The following is a 16,087-nucleotide window of genomic DNA, read 5'->3' as shown; positions in this document are numbered from 1 at the left end:
CTCGCGCACTAGATAAAAAGTTTTCTCATTTAAAGGGGCCGCACCCCGCTCCGAGTGGGCGCCACGCCCCCTGGAGCCTAAGCCTCTTCGCTGCTCACCCCGACCACCTTCCCAAAGCGAGGGGAGTGGGGGGCAGGGGCTGCCTGAGGACAATATGGAGCGGTTGTAAAGTACCTGGCTGAGGGGAAAGTCCCGCTGCCCTCCTCGGCTGCCAACCTAATGGCTCTGTGTAGAGGCGTGGAGGAAGCTGCGGGTGTCGCAACGGCATTTGTTGGCAGGCCACTTTAAACAGGTGCTGCTTTCTGGCCTTCTGTTTGCACCTCCGTGCAGCACTCCAGGCAAGCTGGTCTTTGACCTAGAGATCTCAAAAGACAGTCCTAAAAGTTGGTAGTCACATATGGTTGTTCCGAGGAGAGACATAGAGAGAAGCCCCTTTCCAGAGAAACAGGCTTGATATTCTTTCCAGGGAACCACTAAATGTGTACATGCAGGGCCGGATTTAGGTTTGATGAGGTCCTAAGCTACTGAAGGTGATGGGGCCCTTTATATGTCCAGTTGCCCTTCGTCAACAACCAATTGTTGCTGCTTTTTTGTTGAATATATGCTGTATGGTAGTTTATGGACCTAATAGGTATCTAAAGCCATTTGCACATAACAAAATATGTATCAAAGTAATACACAACACAAAACACTGTTGCTGTACGTAGGTTTTATTTTATTTGTTTTTTACCTTATATTTTGGAAATGTACATCCAGGTTTTTTGGGGGGGCTCAAGAGAGTGAGGCCTTAAGCTATAGCTTGTTGAGATTATACATAAATCCTGCACTGTGTACATGGATGGGGTAGGCACAGGTTGTGGCCCTTCATCTATGGGTTCATGTGCTGGGATGGCAGGAGCAGCACTGGGTAGCTGGCAGTGTTGCACTGAGGCATTGTGGGAAATATAAACAGCAGTGAGACTCAGCTGCCTGACACTTTGGGTTGGTTGTTTAGCCACAAAAAGAGAGCCAGTGGCGGATCCCGGTGGCAGGCCTGCTAGGATGTTTAGCAGATGGCTATTGCTGATACTGGCTCTGAGTTGGAAGGTAGGGAATTTTTTATTTCTGAGGCAATCCAGTGCTATCTGTAGGAGGTGTGCTACAAGTGATTATAAAGCTGAGGGCTGATAAATTCCTTGGGATTCCTTGTAAACTCTACACAAACAGGAATACCACAGAGGCAGATTTAGGGGAATGTGATCAGTTTGGTTGCACTGTGCACAGAGCTTTTGGGCGCCACAATTTTGGCTGCCACTGCACCCCACACCAAAAAGGTGGGGTGGGGTGGAGTGGGATGCCTAATCCTGTATATTTTCTCCAGGTTTCATTAGTTAAGGATGCACTAAAGCTGGCAGAAATTAAATGCTCTGTTCTGTCATTCGTATCCACTTCTGACAATGCTATGTTCACTTAAAGCTTCCATGGTGCATGGGGAAATTCTGGAGATTATCAGACTCACTGGTGAGTCAGGATCCAGTAGGTGGAGATTACTGTATTTTTTATTTTATTTTTTAAAAAGTTAAGATGACAATATAGATATTACATGGTTAAAATCGTGCATTTTCTGTCCAGTGTAGACTTAATCCCTTTAAAAGGTTCTTGGTCATGGGTTTGTGACTGATTAATGAAGGATGATTCAGAAGTTGAAACATGAGGAAGAGCTAGCATAAAATGACAGTTCTCTTCGTAGTTACTTATTTCATTCCCATGGCACACACTGATTTGGCTGTACTGTACTGAGAATGTCCGTCTTCAGAAAATATCTCCTAGTAACAATGTGGGACACGGGTGGCGCTGTCGGTTAAAGCCTCAGCACCTAGGGCTTGCCGATCGAAAGGTCGGCAGTTCGAATCCCCGTGGCGGGGTGCGCTCCCGTTGTTCGGTCCCAGCGCCTGCCAACCTAGCAGTTCGAAAGCACCCTTAAGTGCAAGTAGATAAATAGGGACCGCTTACTAGCAGGAAGGTAAACGGCGTTTCCGTGTGCGGCTCTGGCTCGCCAGAGCAGCGATGTCACGCTGGCCACGTGACCCGGAAGTGTCTTCGGACAGCGCTGGCCCCCGGCCTCTTTGAGTGAGATGGGCGCACAACCCTAGAGTCTGTCAAGACTGGCCCGTACGGGCAGGGGTACCTTTACCTTTTTAACAATGTATAAGATACTGACTGAAGACTAAATCTATCCAATTAGGATCATTGTGAAGTAGTGCCTGATGAATCATTTGAGTAAAAGTGATTTGAAACTGAATGAAATACTGCAATATTTCTTTCTAGGTAATATTTCTAAAATCCCTATTCTGTAGTTTGAAAACCAGCTTAAAAGCTTTGCCCTCTTTCAAGGGAGGCACATGTATTGTTTACAACAATGTAGTCAGCACTGAACCATATCACAGAGAATAGCTAGGGTTAAAGTCCGATTTTAAAATCCATGTTTTACAACTGCAAAATTTGCAGCCAGTGCTGTGTGTTAACAATATAATGTTGCCCTTGATGTTCTACCCTGTCTTTAGAATAAATTCTTAATCTGATAGTTGCACTGAGAATTTTCACTGATGCATCCTTCCTGGCCCTTATTTTGAGATAGTAAATGCTTCAGTTACAGAGCATACCAGAGCCCCCTGAAATCTGAAATAACCTGACCAGCCTGTAAAACATAACACTTAAATGTTGTGTGACAAAATTGCCAGTCGCCACACCCTGGAGGCAAACTGACACCCTCCTGAACTGACTTTGAAGTAAGCCAGAGACGCTTGCACAAGCTGAAGCTTGGAGTGCTCCATTTGCTAACCTACAATTTGGCATGTTTGTTGTCAGTGAGATTTGTGCTCCTGTGTCTGCTGTCTGATACACCCTTCTCTGCAGAAGCCATGTTGCCCTGGGTTAGTTTTCAGAAGGTGTGGATGGTTCTAATTACAGCTCTTGAAGCAGAGCCCAGCATCCAGATCCTTCATGTGACCAATGAATAGCCTTTGTGTTTATGTAAATCTTCATCAAAGCGGTAAAATCCAGGATTTCCTCCCCCCCCCTTTTAAAAAAAACATCACTAACTCAAAATCCATCCCATGGATTTATTACAAATAAGAAGCTGGAACTGATTAAAATTCCAGCTGTATGAAGCGCCTGTCTAAAAAGGTGCTCTTTAAAATGCTCAGTTAGAGTGACAGAAGAGGTTTGTAGCACTGTCAGCATCCCTGTGGCCCACTTCTTTTGTAGATAGTCAGTGTTTGAGTGGGTGTGTAGCTCATTCTCTGTTTTTAAGGTCATTCCAGAGGTCCCATGTGGTAATGATCCCTCCTTTCTTTTTTCATCTGACAATCCCACATTCACTCAGATGAAGGATGGGAGCAATGAGATGATACAGTTTGAGTTGAACGTCGAAGGGTTTTGCATATAGGTATTTCAGGAGACTCCCTATCAAGCAGTTAAAAAAACCTCTGAGCTAGATTGTCAGGTGTCAGAATTGGACCACCCACACTCACTCACCCACAACCACTTCCACTTGAATGCCTGTGGTCTGTCAGAGGGATTGTTAACTGCTGGAAATGGCGCTGGCAGTTTCCATAAAAGAGATGATAAGCTGAATTAGTTGTAATAACAGCATGTTCTGTTTGGGTCTGGAAGAGAAGTGTGTTTGATAACGATTTTAATTTGTTTTCCTTTATAATCGATTACTGAAAAATAATTTAACGTAATAATATACTTTAAATTTTGTTGGGTTAATTTACATCAGTCAACTATTTTATGCTATTTTAAATTAATTTAAAGGGGTTTGTGGGGTGGTAGGTCTACATCTACAAGATGCCCACCTTTGTCTTATGCTAGGTAGGAGAAGAGGGACACAGGTGGCACTGTGGTCTAAACCACAGAGCCTAGGGCTTGCCGATCAGAAGGTTGGTGGTTCAAATCCCTGCAACAGGGCAAGTTCCCGTTGTTCAGTCCCTGCTCCTGCCAACCTAGCAGTTTGAAAGCACGGCAAATGCAAGTAGATAAATAGGTACTGCTCCGGTGGGAAGGTAAACGGTGTTTCCATGCACTGCTCTGGTTTGCCAGAAGCGGCTTAGTCATGCTGGCCACATGACCCGGAAGCTGTCTGTGGACAAATGCCGGCTCCGTCGGCCAGTAAAGTGAGATGAGCACCGCAACCCCAGAGTCATCCGCAACTGGACTTAATGGTCAGGGGTCCCTTTACCTTTACCTAGGTAGGAAAAGAACAGGCCCTTTCTCCCAAAGATCTCATGGAGGCCTTCCTATACCCAAGCTGGCAGCTGAGCTCTGTCCCCAGTTTGCATGTCCTAACACCTTCAGTGGCAAAGGTTCTATCCTAGCATCCATATACTTCTGGTCTATGTACGTAGGTGTAGGTCGTAGGCCTATATCTTCACAGACAGATGTCCGTTCTATCACATTTACTTCCTTTCAGAACTTAATAATCATAATAATAATTATAAATATTACAGGACACTTTGAAAAATTGGGTTCAGTATGCTTCCAAGTTGTTACCACAGCAACGCTTCCAACAATCCTATAAGCTATGCTAGTATTATATCAGTGTTGCAGGTATGCGGCTGAATCTAAAATATGAGTCTATGGTCCCTAGTGAGAATATGGTTAAGCTCTTGGGTTGCAATAAACCTAGCAGTAAACCCCACTGAACTGAATGCTATCCACCCGCTGTAAAACTTCGCCTGTGTGTGTTCTGTGCTGACCAGCAAACACATCATGGAAAGTTGTGTAGAGTTTAACATGTGGACATTTACTTTCATTAAAATAGATGAAATACTGCGATACTGTATATCTGTATCTCTCTATATCTATCTGTCCGACAATTGGTGTGCATAGCAAAAATGTGCAGCCTTAGTTTTGAAAGCAGATTGGATTTTCTGTGTTTATTTTTTACTTAGGATATGCAGCATATGCCCAGCCTTCCTTATATATTGTTGCTCGCATTGTCCTTGGATTTATTTGCTAATCTCACTCCTGTCTCACCATGTACTGGCTGGTGTTGGTCTCTGCTCTGATTTCTGTTTTACATGCGTCAAAATACAAGGAATTGTTTCAACTTCCAAAGCTGTTTCTGTTGGCCATAATAAAACTGGATTCTAAATTGGTGGATTAATAGTCATCTAGTTGTTTGGCTGAATTCTGCTCCTTGGGACTTTTCTTCTTATTAGTAAGCCTCTTTCCTGGGCAGCTAGAGGAGTATATGCAGTTTGTTTGCATTCCTTTCTGGAAAGTAAATATTTTGGGACCTTGAATAGATCTCTTCACATTGGGGTAGAGGTTAGCAAAGTGAGCCAAGACAGAGGGAAATGTAATGAAGAGGAATGTTAAAGTAGCCCCCTTTTCAGCAGCTCAATCAGTGAGTCTTTTTACACAGAGAGGTATTCAAAAGTGGTATCCCCCACTTTAATAACCTAATGAAATTTGAGCATGGTATACTCTGAAAATAGAATTAAAGTTATCCGACGTGTGTTTCGGGATTTGTTTTGTTTTGTTTTGTTTTAAAAAGGTACTAACATTGCTAGCTTCTGATCCAGAGAATTTCAGTGTATCGTCAAGATTTGATGACTTTAGCAGCTATATATTTTACCCATCATTTACAGCCGTACCTTGGAAGTTAAACGGAATCCATTCTGGAAGTGTGTGACTTCGAAAACATTTGTAAACCAAAGCACGGCTTCTGATTGGCTGCAGGAAGCTCCTGCAACCAATCAGAAGCCACGGAAGCCCCGTCGGACGATTGACTTCCAAAAATAGTTCACAAAGCGGAACAGTCACTTGGTCCGGATTTGCGGTGTTCGGGAGCCAAAACGTTCGAGAACTAAGCTGTTCAAAAACCAAGGTACGACTGTACCATCCTTCAAGGACTCTTGTTGCCAAGCCTTTTCCGTGCAGATTACTTCCAGCCCTCCTTATTTCATTGGCATCCTTGACTACTCCTTAGACAGCAGTGATAGGTCTGCCTCTGCATCCCTTTCATCAGAGCTTCAGAAATTCTCCTAGGAAAGCTTTTTCTGATATTTGCAATGCAGTCAAGTGTTGGAAGTTCTGCTTACCTTATACCTGTCAAAAGTAGAGGAGCACTTCCATGTACAATTGATGGCTATCCTAACCTGTACTTCTAAGTGCAATGCTTAGTTGTCCCACTACTCCACTGGCCACTGGTACATGCTACTGTGAACAATAGATAGAGTTGTTCTCTGTTTCCCTCTTTCCTTCAGCCTATTGGTATCCATTTTCTCTTTGTACACTGTCCAGGCTTCTGCCTAGACTTACTGGGCCCACTTGCCACAAGGGGTTAAGGCTGAGCTGATTACAGGGTGGAGACGCTGGTAATAACAACTTGCTGTTCAACATTCTGCTGTGAGTAACACCGACTGAAAGAGACACCATCAGACGAAGACTGGGTTTGCCCTCATTGCATTCTGTTACCCATCCCACTCATTTGGATGCTAAGAAGTTAAACAGCTTCTCCATTTTTGTACGACCAGAGTTAACCCACGGCATTTTGGTGTGTCTCTTCCCCATCCCACCCCCCACTAAAAATATAATGAAAATACTATGTAACAATTTGCCTTGTAATGAGTATCCCAGAATTTGAAGGCTCCCATAGGACAAGATCCATATGGAAATAAGAAGCTTGATTTCCCCTCCTCCTTATACATTCACACGTATTTACTCCTGATTTGGCTTGATTTATGGGGCCTCTTTGGGAGTCCTTCAGAATGTGAAAGAACCTACAGTGAGGGGGGAAAGTATTTGATCCCCTGCTCAGTTTGCCCGTTTGCCCTCTGACAAAGTAATGACCAGTCCATAATTTTAATGGTAGGTTTATTGTAGCTGTGAGAGACATAATAACAACAGGAAAACCCCCAGAAACCCAGAAGACAAAAGTCACTGTAGATATTTCTGGAAGTTTACAAACAGGCTGCTGTGGTTTCCCCTGTGTTGTTTGCCCTACTCTCTGGCCTTGCAGCATGGAGATTCTGCTCCTAGCTGCTGGCCATGTTAGCTGTTTGTTGCTTCACTTCAGCGCCCCATTGCAATTCTCCTTGCAACACAAGAGAAGAACAAGGAAGTCACTGTCTTCCCTCCTGTGTCTTTGATGCTGTACTGCAAGGAGAATCCTTGCACTGCCAGAGGGCGAGTGGCCTGAAGCCAGCGGCATGAAGAGAAAGGCGTTGGCTGGTTACAGTCAGAAGCTGTCGCTAGGTGGAGACCTGGGAACAGCAGTGGCTCAGGAGGCAGTTGTTTATAGGCTACTGTACCAGCATCTGGCGACATGAGGGATGGGGACCTGTTGCCTGTACCAGAAGGTGTTGTGATGCAAAGGTTTAGCAGCTGCTGGGTTTGCCACCCTTCAGGTACATGGCAGCTGAGTGGCTCGCGGTGGCCAGCACAGGCTACTGATGTCATGGTGACCTCACAGACTGCCAGTGCTTCTGACCATATGGAGGCTATTTCTAGGTCTGTTGTGGGGAAAGAGTATTGGGCAGGGGGTGTATATTTGGAATCTTGCCTCTTCTTTTCTTCCATTTTCAGTTGTGCTGCAGCTGCCATTCATAAAGCCTGAGACTTTTAATCTCATTACAATGAGCTGAAAAAAATGATTTAAAAGGTAATTTGTTAAAAACTCAGAAGCTTTTCTTTTTGGTATAATAGATGTAAGTGTATTTAAAGACCAGAAGTCTCTTGTTATGTATGCAACAGCAGCACAAATGACACGTGCTCAGAAGTGGAAAGGTGATACGATACCAACAAAGGAAGAAAGGCAGACGAAATTAATATAGAGAAATGGCAAGATTAATGAACAGAATAAGAGATCAGGATGAAAAAGTATTTAAAGATGAATGTTTTATAGATTGTTTTGACAATTATTGTAAACATATTAAAAGGTTAGCAGTGATAGAGTACATTCAGCAGTAAGAATTACTGGGATAAAAAACGGTGAAAAAGAAGATATTGGGGGGGAAATAGAATATGTAGTGGAGAAGAAAATAATAAAATGAACTATGGATTGGGGAAGGGAAGTAAAAAAAAATTGTGTGATTTACTTTTGGATTATTGTTATTGTTTAAATTATGAAATTGAAAATGATAAATAAAAATTTAAAAAGAGAGACTCCTAATCTCAGTGTTGTGGGTTCAAGCCCCACATTGGGCAAAGGTTTCCTCCATTGCAGGGGGTTGGACTATATGACCCTCAAGGCCCCTTCCAACTATGATTCTATACTTCAGAGGCAGATCTAGGGATGTTGTCTGTTTTCTTCCTTCAGAGAAAGCTACTGATGGCTCCCTACAGAACGAAAACTGGGCCCTCAACATGGAGATCTGTGATATCATTAATGAGACAGAAGAAGGGTAAGGAAGCCAGTGCTGCTTACAAGACAAGTGGCCTTATCCACATGCTTGCACATGCTCACTGACAGACTTGCGTCAGTCTACTACGCTAAGTGGAAAAAGTGTTCAGGAAAAAATCTCTTGAGTAGGGGTTGGCAATGTAAGTCATTAGTCTTAAAAGCCCAAGTCCCTTGACACCTTCAGAAGAGAATGCTGCCAGAGCAACATTCTGCTTGAAGCCGCCTTTTGTACCACCAGCTGCCAGATATGCCATTAGCCCTTTCCCGTAATTTTTTCACGTAGTATTAAACTCTGTCTTGCATTCTTTCACTGGCATTTCCTTTTTTTGTTCTTTTCCTTTTCTCACAAGGACAGCTTACTGTTCGATGGGTTCCTTCTTTATTGCCATCCTTTCCCTTCTCCATTTCTCTCTCTTTCTCTGACTCTGCCTTCTTTTCCCTCACTGGGAGTCTAATACTCTCCAGGCTGGTGACTACGGAGACAGGAAAAATCTCAGCTGGCCCATTCAGTGCTCTGACATTATTCAGTTCCAACTGAGGTTCTCTCAGGTATACGGATAGTACAGTAATAGCAGAGAGGTACAAAGAAGTGTGAAGATTCCAATCCAATCTTTTCTTCTTCTTCTCTCATGCATATACCCTGAACAACCCAGCTTTGAGGCATCCAGAAATCTGAGGAATGCCAAACCCATCCATGCTGAACACTATAAATAACTCTCAGTGGGCTTGCTGGCGACCTCAGGAAGGGCAAGAACAACATGCAATAGGAGTGGTGCCTTTCTGGAATGCAGCTTAGTGCTTACGTGGCTGCAGATATCTCCCCACACAGAAAATAAAGGAAGCCTTCTTGTTCTTTTCGTTATTGCAACGTGGTATGGCTTCAGGCTGCGTTGTCCTGTCAGCTGTATCTCCTCGCGCCTGCCTTGCAGCCCCTGTGTCTATTCCAACCCTAGGCCTTTGTCCCATCATGAGCTCAGCATGACTGCATCACACACACACACACACACAATTTTGTTTTTCATACAACACCATCATGGCTCATTGGGTCTGTTCTAGTAGGTTCCGTTTTTTACTTGGACATTGGGAAAAAATGGATTTGCATCCTAGCTTAGCTGTGGGCTTGGGACCTACCTGAAGCTACTCAGGAGCTCCCTATCTGAATTTGTTGTAAGAGGAAAAGATGTGCATCTGATGGTGTGGTCTAATCCGTGGACAGTTGTTTGCCTTTATTTAATTATTTGTTTGTTTTCAGGAGATGCAAGGCTCATTGGTGTAATTTTTGTTAGCGGGTAAACATTGTGAAGCCTTTTTAATATGCTAAGTGTCATTGGTGATGTTAATAATAATAATAATAATAATTTGTTATTTATACCCCGCCCATCTGGCTGCGTTTTCTCAGCCACTCTGGGCAGCTCCCAACAGAATATTAAAAACAGAATAAAACATCAAACATTAAAAACTTCCCTAAACAGAGCTGCCTTCAGATGTCTTCTAAAAGTCAGATAGTTGTTTATTTCCTTGGCATCAGATGGGAGGCTGTCCCACAGGGCGGGCGCCACTACCGAGAAGGCTAGTAATCCTATTCATGGCTAACTCCAGGTTTGAGGGGACCCTCAGCAAGCTGCCATCTGCTGGTCCACCCTTTCCCCACATTTGTGAGTCCTCTGGCATCGCTACCAGGCAACGACACAGCAGTTGGGCTTCGATTACCACTGGGTAGCCCCCAACCATCATTAACTGCTCTCAAAATCCACTGCCTCCTAGCATGGTTACATTTATCTTCTGCTTCTCTTTCTCTATACTGCAGTGAATCTCGTTCCACCTTCTCACCCCACCCCTGCCAAAAAACCCACCCCACAACACAGTAATGCAAAGATAAGCTTCTTGCCTTGTGTTGAAAAGTTTGTTAGGTGTTGCTAAAGTTTTGGGTTTCATCCAGAAAGCTTGTAAAGTGTCAAGAAAGCAAGACATGCCAAAATAAATAACGGTGGTTTGGTTTGTATGTCTTGCTTTCTGAACTCTTCGTCTTCCGTAACATGGCAACAGATAGCATGTTCACTATTACTCCTGTAAAGCTACTGGTGGAATGGATCTCAAGCTTGCAGAATGAATGTGCTCTTTGAAACAGGATAGTCTTCAGTAGGTGGGCTGTTTATGTTGTTCTCTGATTTTGCCCAACAGCTGTCCCTTACTGGCATGCTATATATGACTCTTTCATTTCATTCCAAAGGAGACAACAATATAGGACTTTACCTGGACATGTTTCAGAAATAACACTTTTCCTTGCACATCTTTTTGTTACTTATTTTTTATTAAATTTATGTACCTATCTGTAGCTTGCTCTTTGCATTCTTTGCAATTCTTGTTCATGTTGCTATCTGCATTTCTGCCTCTAATTCAAGCAAATACGCTTTGGGGATAAGATACTGACATTATGGGAATGGCTAGGTTGGCAGACTCGATTGGCTGGTTGAATTGGGTTCTTAACAGTAGCGACGGAGGAACAAAACTGATGAAACCTTATGGCCTGCCAAATTCCAGCTGCATATTTTGTCTCTGTTCCAATGCTAGTTCTTTTGTAATCTTGTTTCTTCTGTTCTTAGCCCCAAAGATGCTTTCCGAGCCATAAAGAAAAGGATTGTAGGGAATAAGAACTTCCATGAGGTGATGCTGGCTTTGACAGTGAGTATGATACCCTTTTTTCAATAACCACAAGAACCCGTCAATTTCTTCCCACCCCCCAACCCAACAGTATTCTGCATTTGCTTCTTGTCATCTATTGCAGGGGGAGTTATAGGGCAAAGTGCCATTATAATCATTTGATTCTGCTTACTTCAGTAAATGAATGACATAGATAGTCTGAAGTCTTCAGAGGTATATCCAAAAAAGGGGGTATAACCTTTGAGCTGGGATGTTAAATCTTGGATTAAGTAGTGGGAAAGCACCAAAAGACTACAAAAATATGTTGTGCATGTTTGATTTAGTCAAAAGCAAGTGGAAATACCCTGCGTAGCAAAACATATCCTTATGCCTGCCTGCCATTTGGAACTTTTGCAGTGGAAATACTGATATTTCCAGTTGGGATTGCATGGGAAAGAGGACCGAAAACCCCTTCACTGACTTCTTATTTGGTTCTACAGGTCCTTGAAACATGTGTCAAAAACTGTGGCCACCGCTTCCACACGCTGGTCGCTAGCCAGGATTTTGTAGAAGGTGTGCTGGTGCGAACCATTCTTCCCAAAAACAATCCTCCGGCCATTGTACACGACAAGGTGCTGACCCTCATACAGGTGAGTGCATGAGATGAGTTGCACAAGTGTGCATAGTTGCCTTCCTTCGCGGGCGAATAACTCCCAGCAAACTAAACAGAAGTTAGCAAAGGAAGTCAGTTCAAATGTAAGTATGGCAAGGTGCTACTTTGTGCATTAATCTCTCTAGCACTGTGTCTGCCTTTCAGGGGCTGCCTACCATGCTGCACACGAACAGCGACACAGAATTAAAACGTGACCCCCACAATATATATAGTTGTTTTGAGTCTGAACCTGGGCTGAGGCACACACCCAGGTTTTTTCAGGTCTGAGTATATTCTGTTCTTTAAAAAGTAAAAAAGTTACACTCTTTACAATCCAAATCCTCAGTCAAGAAAATCTGAATTCTGCAACACACACACACATATAGATATATTCAATTTGCATAATATAATATCTCATTTGCATAATGTGTTCTGCAGCATATGCTGCTTTGCATAATGTATCCCAGTGTCGAAGGAAGGAAGGTAGGAGGAAGAAGAAGGCAGACAGGGCACTGAAGCCTGCTTTCAGCTACCAAACATATTATTCAGCCACGGCTGAGGTTTCAGCTGACATAGTTGACACATTTTTTAATACATATATTTGAAGCCATAAGGCCTAGAAGCTAAATAAATAAACAAAGGAGAGATTTTCAGGAAACTTGAATCCTTCTCCCGATACCACATTATGGAATTTTTCTGTGCTCTTACAGAATCTTAGCAATAACACACCCTGCTCTTCTCCCCCATGAGAATTTAAGAAAGGGAAGAGAGATAATGAGACTGTGAGGCGGTACCTGTTTTCTGTCTCTGCAGTCCTGGGCAGATGCATTCCGTAGTACACCAGACCTGACAGGAGTTGTGGCTGTTTATGAGGACCTGAGGAGGAAAGGCTTGGAGTTTCCCATGACTGATCTGGATATGCTCTCACCCATCCATACACCACAAAGGGTAAGGTTAACACTTTTCTTTCGTCATGAGGGTCTTTTTAAGCCCGTAGCTCCTGGAAGAGAATAATGCAGCCTTGTAAATAACCCCACAAAAGTTACTAGCCTGCAAGCATATTTACTAGCTTGCTAGAGAAGAGAGGCAGAGAGCTCCATTCCTCTTGCACCAACCTGCTGCAGTTCTGTTCTAGGGATAGAGGAGGGGGATTCCCTCTCAGCTTTGGCAGCCCACTTAGTTTTCATACTTGGGGGAGAGATGCAGTGAGCTACTGCTCCCCCTTCTCCACCATCCAGTTCACAAGCCTGCATGGAATCCCAAGCACTCACCTGCATGCTGTTGCTTCTTGTCTATGGCAACGAGGGAAGGGCTTAAAAACAAAGCCGGTCTAATGTGGAGAGTGAAGAACCAGAGGGAAAGGCATTTGCAAAGGGGGAACAAACTGAGAGTCCAGCTCTGTGTTCAAGATGTGTAGAAATTACGAATATTTCCAGCATTTTCAGCAATAATGTATGCACTGCTGTTGCTTTCAGATATAATGCTGATAGGTTTCTTTGCTATTTTATAAGATATAGCAACATTTGGATTATTGGAAACATTTGTGTTTGTCTGAAGTGGTTTCCTACTTCACAGTGGTGAAGAAAAGCTGGCCTGAAAGGTTTGACCCTAGTATATTTTCAGCCGTTTCTCCATTAGTACAAGACCTAATTCAGTCTCTTCAATTTTAAAAAGCAAGCAGTACATTGAAGCTTACTAGAGTCCTCACTGCACATATGGAGACAAAAACCTAGTTTCCGCCAGCTCATTGGGATCTGTGGCTGGGGTGCATTTCATTGAGGGCAGTCTGTTTTAGAATCCATAGAGGAGGATTAATGGTTAGCCCAGAGAATGTAAGGAGGTTGGCGGGCTTCATGTCCAGCTCGTTACTGGAGAGCCAGTGTGGCGTAATGGTTAGAGTGTTGGACTAGGACCTGGGAGATCAGGGTTCGAACCCCCACTCAGCCCTGAAGCTCACTGGGTGACCTTGGGCCAGTCACCATCTCTTGGCCTAACCCACCACACAGGGTTGTTGTATGAATGAAATGGGGAGGAGAACCATGTACACTCCCTTCAGCTCCTTGGAAGATAAAGGTGGCATATAAATGTAATTAATAAACAAATTACTCAGGGGAACACCAAAGAGAGCAGAAAACACCGTAGAACATTGCTGGGTGAATTAATAGAGGGGGGGGGGAATATCCTTTGCTTTTTTTCATCTGTTACTGAACCACTTTCTCTTTTATTTTACGGATTCCTCCCTAGACCGTATATACCTCAGGCTCCCCTACCGGAGTGAATTCACCAGCAGCAGACTCCCCTCAAGCAATAGAGTCTATTCTGCATCCTGTGTCTCTCCCTGTCTCTCCAGGGGCCGCCACGGATGCCCCCATCACACCGACCCCAGAGCAGGTAGGTTCAACTTAATGTAGTAGAGATGGGAAGGCATGGGGGGGACGGAGAAATGGGGGGGGGGGACCTGTTTTTCCCCAAAGCTGGTTTTTTTCAGGAAAATTGAAAAAAAAAACACAGTTTGATATAGTTTGAATATTCCACACACTTTTCCAATTTTTCCGGGGGTTTTCTAGGCCTTTCCATCTCTACAGTGTAGTGATATTATTGTGATACATCCAGCTGGGGGGGGGGTCTTCTCCTCCCCCCCCCCCCCATGTTCCACAAGCTATTCAATTCCTCATATGGAGAAGAGACTATTTCATTAAAAGGAACCCTGGTTCTTCCATGGTTGCAAGTTCCACAGTTACAACAGTAATGAAAATGTGCCTGAAGGATCAATGTCAGAGGTCTCATTTGTTTAGCAAGGGTACAGCCAGGTCCTTATACACACACACACACACACACACACACATATACGTATGTATACACAGGTGTACATCACAGGCAGCAGGATGGGGGAATGCCTGTCTTTGGAGAGATCAGGTCGTACTGGGCTAGTTCAATCAATAGTCTGATAATACAAGGTAATTTCCTGCGTCCTTCTGTGAGAGTGGAAAGTCCAGTGGGACTTAGTGGGTGTATTTGTGCTTTCAGATTGGGAAACTACGCAGCGAGTTGGAAGTGGTGAATGGGAATGTGAAAGTGATGTCTGAGATGCTCACGGAGCTTGTGCCAGGACAAGCTGAAACCTCCGACCTTGACCTGCTCCAGGTAGGATATGGCTGCAACACAAGTTTGCTTCTGCTGCTGTGAATTAGGACTTAATTTGGTTCGGGCCAGCAAGTGCTGAGGTGGGCTTAGCTTATGCTGACAAAAATAACCCATCACGCCAGTGACTCGAGCAGTAGGAACGGATTTTTAGCCCGGGCTGGTTACTAGCTGCCACTTGTTAACCTAGGTTGTTTGGTTCAGTTTTCACAATGTACGTTCTCTTGCCGTGGGTAGGAGCTGAACCGGACATGTAAAGCGATGCAGCAGCGTGTGCTGGAGCTGATCCCCCGCATCCTCAATGAACAGCTAACAGAGGAGCTGCTCATTGTCAATGACAACCTCAACAACATTTTCCTGCGCCACGAACGGTATTCCCACGCCCCTCCCCTGCTCGTTCCCCTGCCCACACCCCCTTGCAAGCAAAACAGCTTGTGTAAGCCGTCCACCTGAGCTCATCTGCTCACCTCTCTCTTTCTCATAGGTTCGAACGGCTCCGATCTGGCCAGCCTGCTAAGGTGAATGAGTGTTCCTTCCTTTTAATGCATGCTAACAAGGTTTTAGATGATCTGTTGAAAGCCGCCCAGAGTGGCTGGGGTATAAATAAAAAATATTATTATTATTATTATTCATGTTTCTTAGAAGGGTAAGATAGTAACACATTAGAACCAAGGGGCACAGTCCTCAGTGTGGCAGATTCAGATATTTTGTCTTATTCTAGGTGAGGCTGATTCCATTATTTACAAATTTCTCAGACTTTTTTGGGTGATGAATGGTGTTTTAGATTTCCTCAGTTATTCAAAATTTGTGGCCTCCTGAAGCAGAACCACGCTGGGGAGGCCCAGCCAGATGGGTGGTGTATAAGTAATAAATTATTATTATTATTATTGTTGTTGTTGTTATTTGATTAGAAACGCTGTGAGAATAGTTTCAAAATAGCGAAGCAAACTTTCTGTCTCTTTAAAGCAGCTAAACAATGCAGAAAATGCAAGCAATTTGATTGATGTGGGACCTAATGCAGTAGAAAAAAAACCAGAAGCCGCCTCCACGCTCTCATCTCAGCTTGCAGAAATGAGTGAGTAACTTACCTGTGTCCCTTCTGCTGTGTGGTTTCCTTGTTTGCCCCCTACCCCAGCCCCATGATTCTGGGAGCCACTAGCTCACCTGCCTTCTAGCTTCTGTATCTTTTCTTCTTTATGTTCCCTCAGTCCTTGCTTTAAAAACTTCAGAATTAATTTAATATAAGGTAGCAGAATCAATCA

General features: G+C 43.8%; 1 protein-coding gene across 6 annotated transcripts in view; it reads left to right on the top strand.

Moving 5' to 3' along the window:
• TOM1 (target of myb1 membrane trafficking protein) overlaps positions 1-16,087 on the top strand; it is a 31,010-nt gene that overhangs the window by 642 nt on the left and 14,281 nt on the right. For 3 of the 6 annotated variants that reach the window (XR_014502379.1, XM_083400775.1, XM_083400773.1), the window contains exons 2-10: positions 8,309-8,393; positions 10,996-11,074; positions 11,533-11,682; positions 12,498-12,632; positions 13,929-14,075; positions 14,712-14,828; positions 15,063-15,196; positions 15,310-15,343; positions 15,795-15,900. Coding sequence is in view for 5 of the 6 variants with exons in the window: in XM_083400775.1 (XP_083256901.1) it covers positions 8,309-8,393; positions 10,996-11,074; positions 11,533-11,682; positions 12,498-12,632; positions 13,929-14,075; positions 14,712-14,828; positions 15,063-15,196; positions 15,310-15,343; positions 15,795-15,900 (987 nt within the window). In the remaining variant the exon portion in view is untranslated. Of the gene's footprint in view, positions 1-133; positions 293-8,308; positions 8,394-10,995; positions 11,075-11,532; positions 11,683-12,497; positions 12,633-13,928; positions 14,076-14,711; positions 14,829-15,062; positions 15,197-15,309; positions 15,344-15,791; positions 15,901-16,087 lie in introns of those variants that run through there. The other 3 variants (XM_083400774.1, XM_083400772.1, XM_083400776.1) reach the window with 2 other exon arrangements.

Source organism: Podarcis tiliguerta (assembly GCF_965153285.1).
Source record: "Podarcis tiliguerta genome assembly, chromosome: 10".
Classification (NCBI taxonomy): Eukaryota; Metazoa; Chordata; class Lepidosauria; order Squamata; family Lacertidae; genus Podarcis; species Podarcis tiliguerta.
The sequence above is the reverse complement of the archived record's forward strand: the minus strand, read 5'-3'. Positions and strand labels throughout refer to the sequence as shown.